The 15,342-nt window shown below is 33.5% G+C and overlaps 1 protein-coding gene across 1 annotated transcript; it reads right to left on the bottom strand.

Annotated features, from left to right (window-relative positions):
* Positions 1 to 12,394: 12,394 nt before the first annotated feature.
* On the bottom strand, positions 12,395 to 14,761 carry LOC113849502 (serine/threonine-protein phosphatase 7 long form homolog). The gene is made up of 5 exons (XM_027479453.1): positions 13,923 to 14,761; positions 13,750 to 13,810; positions 13,267 to 13,668; positions 12,945 to 13,193; positions 12,395 to 12,853 (listed from the first exon to the last, which is right to left on the bottom strand). The coding sequence occupies exons 1-5, from the start codon at positions 14,759 to 14,761 to the stop codon at positions 12,395 to 12,397; spliced, it is 2,010 nt and encodes a 669-aa protein (XP_027335254.1).
* Between the last annotated feature and the right edge of the window lie 581 nt (positions 14,762 to 15,342).

Genomic DNA, 15,342 nt, shown 5'->3' with positions numbered 1-15,342 from the left:
AGCTTTTTTATATTTAAAATTATTATTAAGGATAATATTGATAATATTAAAAGATAAAAAAAATTTCAAATGCTTTAAACTTTGGTTTACTACCAGAGCTAGAGTAATTTTTTTTATTGTTTGGCATTTAATTTTCTTCTATGATTAGAGATTTTACAAGATCTCTCAAAGTTTAAAAATACACGATTAATCTTTTTGTAATTATTATTAGTCTAATAAAATTTTCACATGATAAAATTTTAACACAAGGCCTCCTCCTAAATAGATTAACTCCGTACCTGTAAAGATTTATTATTTGATTATAAAAAATAATATTATATACAAATTTTTTAATATTAATATTTAGGTTGATTTTAAACTTATAAAAATAACAACTCTTTTATTAAACAATATTTATTATATTTTTTATGACTTAAACTATTATCAATAACTTATCGAAATTACAAAGTTAAGAATTAATTGTACTTACATATTTCAAACTATAATAAAACAATACCAAGTTAGTAAGTAAAGTATGCATTTTAAATTTAAATTTTACTTACATTTTAGATAAAGTTTTTCATTAAACTAACTTCAAATATTAGAGCTCTTTTGAATTTATTAAGCAATTGTCTCTCTCTCTCTCACACACACATAGAGAATATGATATTCACTTTACTTGCATTTTCACGAAGAGTCACATAATTTTTTTTATCTTGAATATAAATTGGTCTGTGCATTTCATGCAACACTGTAAAATTTTTCTTTCTTTATATAATAATTTCTCTGCTTGACTAGTGCTACTTAACACCTTTTGCTTATCAAGTTCATGCTAAATCCCAAATGAGGATCTGCAAATTAGTTTCCTTTCTCAAAATGTTGGTTTCATCAACACACAGAATAATTAAAATCTTAACTGTTATTACATCATTCAAATTTAACCAAAAATATCCAAATCAGTCCCCTCCTCTAAAAATAATAGCTGATAGGTTTCAAAAACAAAATAAAAATTAACAATTCGTTGAACATATAAAATAATTGTACTACAATGTTAAAATTTACTGCTTAAATTTAAAAAAATTATTTTTATCTATATTTTTTGTTATTAATAACAAAAACATGTCTTTATTTTCCTTTTATTTCATATATAATTTCACTAGTATGTAATAACAGGGAAGTCACTTACTGCAAGAGTAAGTATTGGATATTTACTTAGCTTAATGACTTTTATAAATAATAAATTTCATTGATTAAATTATTGAATTAAGAAATATTTTTTATATGTAATTAAAATCCCTTAAACCAACGTTTATATTAATGAAATTTGTTCATCCTATAGATGATTCTCAAGATATATTTTTTAGACTTTTAGTTTAAAATAATTTAGATATTCTGTAATTTAATTTCTTTAATTTTCTCTTTTAAAAAAAGATTAGTAAACTTTGTTATCCATAAAAAAATTATTACGCAGAACAAATCAACCAAAACTTATTTTTAAAATATGTCGATCCATTTTTATCTCTTATATATTTATTTATATTTTATGTGAATTGAAAAATATTCATGTAAACGTTGAGAACTTACTAGATAAAATTTAAATTAACAGTTTGATAACTTTTAGTATACACGAGGGACAACTTACCAAGTTTTTTAAACTTATAGCTTATATGCTATATGATAATGTTTATATTTAATTAGTTAAAATATTATTTTGATCTTTACATTTTAGTAAGTTTTTAATTTAGTTCTTTTAAATTTTGTTAGTTTTTATTTTTCATGAATTTTTATTTTTAGTTTTTATTACTAATTTGTTACCAAATGTCAGTTGTAACATCCTTTTATTTATCTATTTTTTTTTTATAATTGTTGGTTTTATATGACATTTTAAATTGATTGAATGAGTGTTTATTAGAGTTTTAGTGGAAAGAATCTTGCTCAAGCAAGGCAGGTCTTGCTTAAGCGAGACTGAGCACCTAAAATCATATTTTTTAGGGCAATCTCACTCAAGTGAAAATGAGATAAATTCAGCCTAACTGTCACCTTGTCTAGGCGAGAAGAATCTTGCTTAAGCGATTGGATCTCTGTCTGATACAATGCTCATGAATACTTCATATTGATTGGAATAAAGTGAGCGGTCTTGGTCAAGCGATCCACAATCACCCAAACTACATCATGATTGCTCTTGGTTCTCGGTAGACCAGATACGAAATTCATGGAGATACTACCCCACTTTCATTCAGGGATTTCCAACAGTTGCAATTCTTGTGGCTAATGCTCTGCTTTTGACTTCCGATAGGTTAGATAGTTTGCGACATATTCTGTTATCTCCTTCTTCATTCCATACCACCAAAAGTTTTTTCCGTAGATCTTGATACATCTTTGTTGTACCAGATGAAAACTCAGCTTGTTCTTATGTGCTTCCTCCAATATCATTTACTTCAACTCTACATCTTGGAAAATACACACCCGATCCTTGAATCTTATTAGTCCACTCACATCGTGACAAAACTCTACGAGTTCTTTCCCCTATTCTTTTGTCTTATCACTTCTTGTAAGAACAAATCCTTTTATTGTGCTGCTTGAATGTGGGTCAAAAAGTCATTGGTCATCTTCAAAGTTTCAAGGTACAAATTCTGAGGTTGTACTTCCACTGCCAAATTCAAATCTCTAAACTTTTCAATTAACTTCCACTCCTCTATCATCATAGCTGAAACATGCAAAGATTTCTTGCTTAGCACGTCTGTCACTACGTTGGCCTTTCCAAGATGGTATGACAACATGAAGTCATAATCTTTTAAAAATTCTATCCGTCATCTCTATCTCATATTCAGCTCCTTCTGATCGAACAAATACCTCAAGCTCTTATAGTCACTAAAGACTTCAAATCTTGTTCCGAAGAGATAATGTCTCCATACTTTCAATGCAAAAACCATAGTTGCTAACTCCAAGTCATACGTAGGGTAATTGACTTCATGGGGACGCAACTGTCTTGAAGCATAAGTGACTACTTTCCCGGCTTGCATCAGAACACATCCAAGTCCTTGTCTTGAAGCATTATAATACACCTCAAACCTTGCTTCGGGTCTGGTAAAATCAACATAGGTGTTGATGTTAACCTATCTTTCAGCTTCTAGAAACTAGCTTCACACTCTTCATTCCACTCAAAGTCTCTTCTTTTCCTTGTTAGCTTCGTTAAAGGCAACCCTATTGAAAAATCCTTCTATAAACTTTCTATAATAACTAGCTAGTCCCAGAAAACTTCGAATCTCCATTAGGGTAGTAGGCTTCGACCATTGTGCTACTGCCTCCACTTTTACTGGTCAACCATCATCCTCTCTTTTGACACAATATGTCCCAAGAATTATATTTGTGGAAGCTAGAATTCACACTTCGGTAGTTTCGCATATAGTTGTCTCTCACTCAATATTTGTAAGACGATCCTCAAGTGCTCAACATGCTCTTCATGACTCTTAGAGTAAATCAGGATGTCAATGAACAAAACAATGAATTGATCCAGATACTCATGAAAGATTCGATTCATATAATCCATAAATACCGCTGGAATATTAGTTATGCCAAATGACATAACTAAATATTCATAATGCCCATAGTGAGTTCTGAAGGCCATTTTGGGGATATCCTTATTCTTTACCTGAATTTGATGATAGCCTGACTGCAGGTCAATCTTTGAAAACACAGAGGCTCCTCGTAGCTGATCTATTAGGTCATCAATTCTAGAGAGAGGATATTTGTTCTTGATCGTCACTTTGTTTAGTTGTCAATAATCCATGCATATCCTCATGCTCTCGTCTTTCTTTTTCACCAAAAGTACCGGTGCTCCCCAGTGACACAAATGGTCTCACAAATTGCTTCTGCAACAAATCTTCTACTTGTTCCTTTACCTCAGCCAATTCCACTGGCAACATCCGATACGGTGCAACTGAAATTGGACTTGCTCTCGAAATAAAATTGATAGTAAACTCAATCTCCCTTTCCGGTGACAATTCGACTACATTATCTAGAAAAACCTCTAAGAAGTCTCGCACCACTAGTATGTGTTCAGCCTTATACTCTTCTTTGCTCTGCCTCTAGTGAAAATAATACCATGTAAGCCTTGGTATTTATTACATTTTTCATTTCGCCCACACTCAGGAGTCTAGAGTTTTCTGGTGTACCATCACCAAAGATTAATGCTCTCCCTTTACAATCTAATAAGACATGATTGAATTACAACCAATCCATTCCCAAAACAACATCAAGCTAAGAAAGTGGCAAGCAAATCAAATCTATAACGAAGTTCCTACCATGTATTGTTATAAAACAGCCTAAGCATATAAATGAGGTCATAATAGGCTTATCTATAGGAGTGGACACCACAACATCATATGGTAGGCAAGATACAAGCACGTCAAGGCATATTTCACACAATTCAAAGAAATAAATGAGTGTGTAGCACCAGAATCAAACATAACATCGAGGAGTCTATTTTTTATGATGTAGTTACCTTGGATAAGGTCGTTCGACTTTGAGGCCTCATATCCACTCATGGCAAACACTTTGCCTTGCATATTCAATTTTGCCCCACTACTTCCTCAGAATGCAGGCATATTGCTCCCACTCACACTTCTGCTTCTTTGTGGAGCAGACCAACAATATGCAGAGTGTCCCATCTTCCCACAAATGCTACCTGCTGATAATGGTTGTGGACAATTCCTCACAATATGGGGTCCTCTGCAACGAAAACATCTAATTGCCCCCTATAAAGGGTGGAGCCACTGCTATTGCCCCCATGAGTCACAATCTCACTTGCTTGAGACTGACTGGCATGGGAATACGGTCCCCTCTAGAATCTTGGAGGTCTCCAATCTTGCCTCATTGGCCCTCCAACTCTAGTGTCCACAGATTTTCCCTTAGAGTTGGCTTAAAAAATTTTGCACATATTTACTAAAGTTGGCAGGTTCGTGAGTTAGACACACTGACCGCTGCTCGGATCTTAGGCCTAAATCCATTCTTAAACTGACCACACAGATCTTCATCATCATCATCGTATTGGAAATGTGGCCAGTACTTCATTAACTCATGAAATTTTGCAGTGTATTCTTCCACAGACATGCTTCCTTACTTCAGCTCAAGGAATTCTCTAGCCTTTTGTTTCTTCAAATCCCTTGGGAAGTAATTACATAAGAAACTTGCCTTAAGCGCCTCCCATTATATGTATCCTTCCTCCTGTGGTAAGGTTTGGCTGACAAACCTCCACTAATCCTCTGCTTCGCCCCTCAACATATAGGTGGCGTAAATCACCTTGTGCTCTTTGCGACATCCCATTGCATTGAAAATCTTTTCAATGTCTGCTACCCATCTTTGAGTCCCCTTAGGGTCGAATTTTCCTTCAAACTTTGGAGGATTGTGCTTGGTGAACGATGACAAGCCACGATACTCAACTAGCTCAGCATCTTGTTATGCACCAAGGTCTCCAAGACTTGTGCCATACGTGCCAAGATTTCATTTGTAGCCCCACTAGGTCTACCTCTACCAGCCATATTTCTAGTCTCAAGAAAGATCAAATAAGCATATCAGCTTCTGTCTCACACATCATATATCTGGTTCAAACAATGCCAACATTTCAAACAATTCAGACAAATCAAACAATCCACAACCAATAGACTATACTTAACAAACAATCACTTCATATTCTTGTAAAACAAGAATATACGAGCACGTAGCACAAATGAATTAGTCTTATACCCTCAGGTTGGTTTGGATGAACTGCTCTGATACCAAATTGTAACATCCTAAAATTTTAATCTTAAATTGCTTGTTCTTTTCGTACAAACTTGGTATAAAATATTAATTTTTTTTGTATATGACAACATTGTAATTATGGGTAAATAAACTATCTCTTTGTGAATAAAGTTAGTTATAAAATTTACCAATCATACAATATTAATTAACAGTGAAATAAAAATCATAATCAACGGGGAATAATTTTACAAATATGAGTACAAGTACGCATTTATATATGTTAAATACAATAATTTATAAATTGTTTGTCAAAATACATAGGACTCAAATAATAATTACATAACCAGAATAAATAGAGTCTCAGAGTAGCCTCAAAATATATCCCAATACTAGTCATCTATGTGCCATCTTTTTATCTCCTCTAAATCCTCGGAATTAAGGTCATCATCTGATCCGAGATATAAATCTCCTGAGTCGGTCGTAACCTCAACATCTTTAACTCGTTCACCGATAACTCAAGTCGGTCTTCCAAGATGGTTATGGTCATGATATGTAAATAGACATGTGAAGTCTATTGGTGTCCTAATCGTGCCTCTATAGATATAGATGCATAGCGTATGATGTATTCTACTTACAAGAAAATCAAAAGGAATACTATAAAATAAATCTATCTCTAACATAATAATATCCCTAGGTACATCATCAACATGAACAGCAAATTTAAAGTAGCATGTTCTCTGATACTCATTAAATACATAGTTTAGTCTATTGTGTGCAAAACTGTCTATTAGCCTAATTCTTTCTTGAGGCACCGTTATCTTGGTTTACTAAATATTTAGTAATGATGATCATCTATCTTGTCATTTAAACATAACACTAATTTAAAGACCAAAATCACAACACAATCATAATCATGGAATATAAGAGGACATGATAATATCAATCTCAAACAAGGTATCACATATACATATATTGCATCACAAGCTATTATATTCCTCTCTTTCATATATGCACTCTCAGTGCATTGTGATCACAAATATACGATGCCTCTAGCAGTTCTTGAGGTCTTACATAACTAAGTAAATAGTCGCCGGTTAGCCCATGCATATGTATACGATGTATACAATAACGAGCCCCTTAGAAAAGGTATAGTCATGAGTCTAGTTAGGAAACAAGTGTGAGACTATGTGGCGCATTTGCTATCAGAAAGAGTGTGTACACATGCACGAATGTCGCTCACCACCTTGTGTTTCTCCCAGATTTTCCATCATCTCCGGACTCTATACTTCCAATGTATCTCTGTAACTATTCACACTAGATCTATTCAGCTTTTTACACTTATCCCATACTTCTTTTTGTACCAAACTCACCACACAGGTAAAAGATCGTGCTTAGTAAATCACTTCTAGGCTAAGTTCCCAACACTTATACTATCAGAATATATCATTAACACCTAAAATCAACCAAACATACTTTCACAACAATCTAATGAAACGCCTTTTAGAGCTCTGTAAGAGCCATACAATAGGTTTCACTAATGTATTATAAGCCCCCCTTCGGGGACAAGGGCGATGCTCTGCTTCGTCCACCACAATCATAAAAAAAATCATACAAGAACACATACACAAAGTACTCTCATGGGTACAAAATATTTATTATGCTTAAAATGACAAAATAGAGCCCTCCTTACCTTGAAATGAAGTTTTAAAAGAAGGTTTATGAGGGGTTTTGGTGAAAGGTCCTAGCTTTTCTTAGATATCACAAAAGAGAGCATTTTGAGAAGGGAGAAACTTAGAAAACAAACAAAAATGAGAGAACTAAGCTCCAAGAACTTACTTGGAGTTGATTGAGCTAGGATTCAGAGGAAAGTTGAAGTTTTGGGGAGATTTTCTGAGAAGAGGGGGTTAGAGATCAGAAACTACAGGAGATAGCTCAAAACTTAGATTGTAATCCAAGTTTTCTAAGTTAAAAATCTTTAAATACCTCTTAACTTGCGATATTTTCGCTACAACGAGCTCTTCTCTTGCTGTAGCAAAAAAACTAGTCAAAATTTTACTTTGTTATTTGTCATTCTAGCTACAGTGAGAGCTTCTCACTATAGTGAGAGAATCCTTTCTACAACGAGAGAAAGTCAGAGAGCTTGATTTTGGACGGTCTTTCTCACAGATATCCTACAACTTACTTCATTTAAACTCTCTAAAATTTAAATAACTTCACAAATATAACCAACATTTAATATTATAATAATAAATATAAAAACGAGGATGTTACAACTCTCAAAGAAGTTGACATCTGTAAAAACATGGTAGTGGTGTAGGTTTGGAGAATAACATCAATAACCTTTTTGAAGACAAGTAACTCAAAAAAAAAAAAAACACTTAATAGATTTGGGAAAGAGTTTATCTCAACTTGGAGTAAGGTCATGAATAAAAAAATGCAACCTGAAACTCAAAGGGTAAATGGAGTAAGATAATGATTGCAATTCAGATTCTCATGCAAATCAAATATGATACATTAGATGGAGTGAAAGAAAAGCAATGTTACATACCAAATTCATTTCTATCACTATGTTGATCTATAGTCATAGTATACTTGTAAAGAAATTTCTTTCAAATTATTAAAAATAAACAGAACAAATTGTTACGTAATGATTAAAATTACTGCCTTTAAAGCAAAATTTGGATAGACTTCTAGTACAATTTGATAGTTAATTTTGCTCTCAAAAGTAACATACACTCAAGATGAAACGTGATATAGTCTCATAATCCGTATTCAGAAAAGAACTCATGAAAGAGAAAAGAAAGATATTAAGAGAAAAATGATTGATTTTGCAAAACAGAGACATAATAACCCTTTTATAATATATTATTAAAAAAAGCGAGAAACAGCAAATAGAATCCTAAAATAAAATTCTTGAAGTAACCGCGTACTTGTCTTCTGACACTAAAATATATAGGGTTTTTTGCCTGTGTAGGGTTAAATGAAAGACATTTTATCCGTATGGGGTTGTTTGACGAAAAATTCCCTGTCTAGGGTGATTTGTGAGTGTCGGAAAAAATGTTGGCGACACAAGATCAAGTATCGGCTGAAAGAATGCCGACACAGGTGCCAGACCTGACTACTGAGAGCGGTTACTTTCAAACCGCTCTCAAAAGTCCATTAAGAGAGCGGTTCGAATTCAAACCGCTCTCAAAAGTCATGTGTGTCGGTTAAATTTATGCGACACTTGTGTATCGGCTGAAATAATGCCGACACTATCTCTCCTCAAACGCTTTATTTAAAGGCAGACGCCGAGGTGTATTCTGCTGCTGCATTTCGCAATTGTGAAGAGAGGAGTTCCGCAATTGTGAGTTGTTATGCTGGAAGAAAAAGGTTAGAATGTTATTAATTTATTGTTTTAAATTTTTTTATTATTGTAAATAAATTTGAATTAATAATTTTAATATTATTATAAATAAATAAAAATAAAAATATTTGTAGTAATAAATTTAATTTATTTAATGTTAATATAATATTATTAAAAATATAAATGTAAAAATATATTATTTTAATGTTGTGGTAATTATTTTTGTTACTATTTGTTTAGGTAAAATTTTGTAATAATTTTGGTTGTATTTTTTAATTTGATACATAGAATGACTGAAATTGTGATTATTTTATACTGGAATGGAAGAGTGTACAAAGGAAATGAGGATATCATATTCGAAGGGAATAAGAAAATGATTAAAATAGAACGTGAAATTACTTTTGAGATGTTGAAAAAAAAAATACATACAAAATTGAGATTGTGCAATAGTAATATAATTTCTAGACTAATTTCACGAATTTTAGTTGATTCAAGGAGTGGAAATTACACAATTTTAGATGTATGTGATGATGAAGACATTGACTGTATGATAAGTGCTTGTCAAGAACGGCATGAAAGAGTAGTTGAGTTATATGTGGATATTGCGATTGGTGAAACTTCTCATGTAGATGAAAGTTTGTTATGTTTAAATGTATCACTCCCAATTGTGTCTGTTAGTGACAATGAAGAAGAGTATGCAATTGGAGGAGGTAATGTATAATATTTATTTAAATTATATGATGTTTAAAATTTTATAATTTATTAATAAATATTTGCTGCTGCATCTAAAGATGACGAAGATGAGTACGATGATGACTATGAAGATGAAGGAGAAATTCCTTTAGATAGTTCTTTTGATACTGATTTGGAAGATGGCTTCGATTCAATGATGACAGTTCCAAACACTGAAAGAAATAACATTATGCAAAGACAATCTGCAGGTACAGTTTTATATAATACAATAATTGTAAAATATTTTTAACTAACATTTCTTGAGTTTAATACAGATTCTATAACACCTTTTTGGAACATAAGTTCACACTACACTGCTATTAATTGGGAACATCCTGATCAAGAATTGGATTTTTCGGAGTTGCATTCGTCACAATCATGGGTACAAGGAGATGCATTATATGTTGGACAACTATTTGACTCTAAAGAGGAGGTAAAGATGGCGATAAAACATTATGCAATGAAGAAACATCAAACATTTTTTGTGGTTGAGTCAAAAGCATCAACTCATTTTGTCAAGTGTGTGAATCATATTTCCGGGTGTCCTTGGAAAGTAAGAGCATTGCTACCCAAAAATTCAAATAAGTGGAAAATTACGAGATGGGGTGGTCTGCATACCTGCGTTAATACTATGATTTCTCAAGACCACAAAAAGTTAGATTCAAATTTTATTTGTTCATCCATTATTGGTACGTGAAACTCAATTGAGATTATATTTATTTGTCTATTTAAAATGATTTGGATATGATCATTAGCTAAGATGTATTGTTTAATTTTATTGACAGATATGGTCAAAGAAGAACCTTCTGTTCCCGTTTCATTAATCCAAGAGAGAATAAGTGGCCAATTTGGGTATTCAGTTTCATACAAAAAAGCATGAAAAGCAAAGCAAAAAGCAATTGTGACAATATTTGATGATTGGGATGAATCTTATGCAACATTACCAAGATGGTTAGAATACATGCAATTACATGCTCCAGGGTCAGTTTACAAAATTGAGACCAATGATTATGTGAGAGGTAATGTAATGGATAATAGATTCAGAGTCTTTCATCGAGTATTTTGGTCGTTTAGGCAATGTCGTGAAGCCTTCAAGTTTTGCAAGCCTATAATACAGGTAGACAGTACCTTTTTGTATGGTAAATATAAGCAAACATTGCTTATTGCTACAACTCAAGATGGCAATAACAGTGTGCTTCCTATAGCATTTGCCATTGTTGAAGGAGAAACATTATCAGCATGGGAATGGTTCTTAGCCATGATCCGTCTAAATGTTACTGATAAAACTGGAATTTGTTTAATATCTGATCGTCATCAAAGTATTAAAAGTGCTGTGTCTAATCCACATATTGGGTGACAACCTCCTAATGCTTACCATGTTTATTGCATTCGTCACATTGCAAGCAATTTCAATAGAAGATTCAAAAATTCCGCAATGAAGAGTATGCTTATGAAATTAGGTAAGTATGTTATCACTATTACATTTTACATTATCTATGAATATATATTTATTTTTCACCATTAACTGTATAACTTATTTAAATGTAGCGTATACACCTTGCAAGTAAAGATTTGAAGTTGGTCTTAATAAATTTCGTTCGCATTCTCCTGAAGTTCAAACATGGATTGACAACATATCAAAGGAAAAGTGGAGCTTGGCTTATGATCATGAAGGGCGGCGTTATGGTCACATGACGACTAATTTGTCTGAGTCAGTGAATAAAGTTTTAAAAGGGGCAAGAAATCTCCCAATTACTGCCCTTGTGAAAGCAACCTATAGTAGATTGGTAGAATATTTTGTCAAACGGGGTGAAAGCGCAATCAATGACATGAACAATGGTAAAAGGTATTGTCGTAAATTAATTGAAGCTATAGAAGAAAATCAACAAGAAGCATCTTCACATCAGGTTCGTCGTTACGACATACAAAGTACAAGGTTCGAGATTGAAGAGGCTTTTAATCCAATGACACAAAGGGAGGGTCATAAGTGGAGTGTGATATTATCTACACGTGAATGTGAATGTGGCAAATTTCAGGCATACCGATACCCTTGTTCACATGTCATAGCCGCTTGTGTTACTGTAAGTATAGACTTTTGGCAGTATGTTGATCCTGTATATACTTTGCAGTATGTTGTGAACGCATACTCATCTCAGTGGTGGCCGCTTGGAAATGAAGCAAACATTTTACAAAAGGATGAATGGAAGTTGTTGCCTGATCAAGATAGAGCACGAGGTAAAGGAAGACCAAAGGCTTGTAGAATTAGAAATGAAATGGATTGGGTTGAGTCACAACCGCGACAACGATGTCGGTTATGTCGAGAACCAGGTCATAATCAACGTCATTGTACTCAACAAAGCAATGCTAACATTAATCATGACTAGTACTGTATGATTGTAAAAAGTGTGGTAGATTTTATTAATGTATGTTGTCTTATTGTGGTATGTTGTGTCATTAATGTATGTTGTTTGATTAATCTTGTTTGATGTCGAATGTGTAGAATGTGACAAATTATAAATGAGTCGTGCATTTAAACAAAAGCAAACATTAATTAACATCATCTAAAGTTTTCAAATATAGTATCATAACATAGTGTCAATCAGAATTCAATGACTGCTCGTGAGGTCCCTTCTCATGAGGTGTGAGAATGCACTGTCGACGACGATCTCGCGCTCCACGGTGAGGGTTACGTCTCACATCAGCTTTTGCTGCATCTGAGGCTGCAATGAATTCAGCATTAAGATCAATTCCACGGTCATGCACAGGTACCATTGATGTTGTTTGCTCACTACATCCACTTTGATGAGTGCCTACATCGGGTGCACTCGGTGTGAAAAACATAGGCTCATATGGAGGAGGTGTCATGAAAAGGCTAGCGTCAGGAACATAAAATTCACCGCTAAAAAATGGAGATGCAGGAGGGACGTTTGATTGCTGTGATGAGTGAACATAAGATGACTGTGTCCATTGTGATTGTTGAAACGGAAAAGATGGTGGGACATAATAAACACCATCTCCTTGTTCGGGCAAATGGGGCAATGTAAAATCTGTGACCTGCAATTTTAAACACATAAGTATGTTCAAATGAAACATAAAGTGTTATAATTTAAGTAAAATGACCCAATGAAGCATAAGGTAACAATACCTGAAATGACGTTCGCCGACGTTGCAAACCTTTGCCTTCCCGACGTTGTTCACCAATACCAATGTCAATCTGAGGCTCATCTAGATTTCCACTCTGGATAGGAGGATCACATGAGGATGATGGCTCTAAGATACGTTCCTGCTCATTTTGCAAGGCTAACATCGTCTCACACAAATCCTTCATCTCCTCAAATGAAAATGTGTCCCTCCTATCATTACACAAGTAATAGGCCCTCTCATGAGCATCTCCCTGCATAACCATTACATTGAGATTAGATTCTATTAAACAAACAAAATCGTTTACTAGAATGATCTATACGTACAAGTAATGCAAACACTGCAGCATCTCTGCTCATCCACCGTCTAATATGAGTATGGTACCACCGCATGTATTCAGAGTTCGAACTCAGTAGACCAATTTGCGGTTCATTACTCACAACCCAATCTAATCTCCTATCCCAATGCTCTAGTACGCCCCTGAATTTTGACTCCCAATTGTCAGCAGTCTTCCCTCTAAGAGTAATGTCATGTAGCTGGTCTGGCTGATAAGGAGCATGAGGAATATGTTGTACCATCCCAAATTGACGCATGGTACGATCGGGCTGGTGCCATTCACATATTTGGAAACAAATAAGCGGCACAATAGCTCTCCATATATGCATGCCCTCAGTGCATATGGCAGGCAAAGTATGCATCAAATCTATACTATATGGTTGCCACACAAACTGCAAGTGTACAAAATATTATTGTAATTATTAATAATATTTTGTTGATGATAACATATATCATAAACAAATAACGCATACCTGATCACGTTTCAAATGATCAAATTTGAACCTAAAGTAAGCTAGATCCTTTCTCCCCTTCCTAAAATTTTGAAATCTTAAGCACCTATAAAAACATAAATATTACCATGACTATTTGTAATAAAATACTGTTGTGTAAATATTGAATGAAAGTTTTAATATTATAGACATACCGTGCACCATAAGGAAGATCATTCTGTGTGTAAGGGGGATCACCCGGAGATAGAAATGGGAACCTATCCCACGCCCACAGCATCACAAGTGGAGTCAATCCTCCAATACCAGACCGATCAATATTCGTGGACATGCATAACTCTCTGTATAGGAAGGCTAACACTGCACTTCCCCAACTATATTGTCCAGTTATCTCTAAATCTTCAAGTAAAGGAAGGTACCTAACTGGGACCCTGCTACTAGAATGATCAGCTAACATAAACCCACCAATAAGTCTCAAAATATATGCTCTTGCAAAGCGAGTTAGCTGAATGGGATTTTGGTTGTGCAACCCAACATGGGAAAAATGCTCATCCAACCAAGTAAGTTTCAAGTTGCTCCCCATAAATGCAGAATTAGGTGGTCTAATTCCCAATAAATCTTCAACAATTTGTGCCCTGTCACCTCCTGTAGGGGCAATAACTGGTCTTCCATCAATACGAAGACCCATCTGAATAGCAATGTCTTGAAGAGTAATAGCACACTCTCCAGGGGGCATGTGAAATGCATGGGTCTCTGGCCTCCATCTTTCTACTAACGTTGTAATCAATTGGCGGTCAATAGGAATACTAGCCAACTTTGCTACTCTAGCAAATCCTGCTACTGTCAAATGAGGAATAATCTCTACTGGTACTCCCTCCATGCCAGCATGTATGAAATGACCTCTTCTCACTCTCAATATTGGGTGTTCACGACCATCCCAAATATGCTCTGAAACATGAATAGACTGATAGCACAGTAATGAACCATCCTCGGGGCCGGGATTTAACACCCTACTACGAGACGAAGATGATGCCATCTAAAATCTATATAAACAAGTAAACTATTAACTTCAAATTTATAATATAAGCAACTAAATTTAATAAAAACAATATCATTTTAGTATTAAACAATTTGTACCTTCAAATAATATTTTTCTAATTATATTTTTTTGTTATTTTAAGATAATAATATTTGTATAACAATAATAATATCATCATCATTTTTACTTTTAAATACAGTTTTCTACATAAATAAAATGAAAAATCAATTTTAATTTAATTATTTTCCTATTTTTCTCTTTCCCTTTTTTTTGTTTTTTTTTCATGCATAAAATTGTAATTTATTATTATTGATTAAAATCATTTAATTAAAATCATTTAAATAACTACAAACTTTTTAAAATATTCAAATGTCTAAATTAATATTGATTTAATATTTTTATTTTCAGTCATTTATATTTTAAAATAATATTTTCAATTTTATTTAACTTACATTGCTTATATATTCATCTTTATTTCACTTAATTCCTTATATTTGACTCTAATTTTTTTTAATTAATCTAATTTATAATTATTTGATGCATAACTATATTTTAATCTTTCACAATTTTAATTTATT

Source organism: Abrus precatorius, unplaced genomic scaffold (assembly GCF_003935025.1).
Source record: "Abrus precatorius isolate BTA unplaced genomic scaffold, Abrus_2018 Scaffold9, whole genome shotgun sequence".
Lineage (NCBI taxonomy): Eukaryota > Viridiplantae > Streptophyta > Magnoliopsida > Fabales > Fabaceae > Abrus > Abrus precatorius.
Note: the sequence above shows the minus strand (reverse complement) of the source record. Positions and strands in the feature narration are given on the sequence as shown.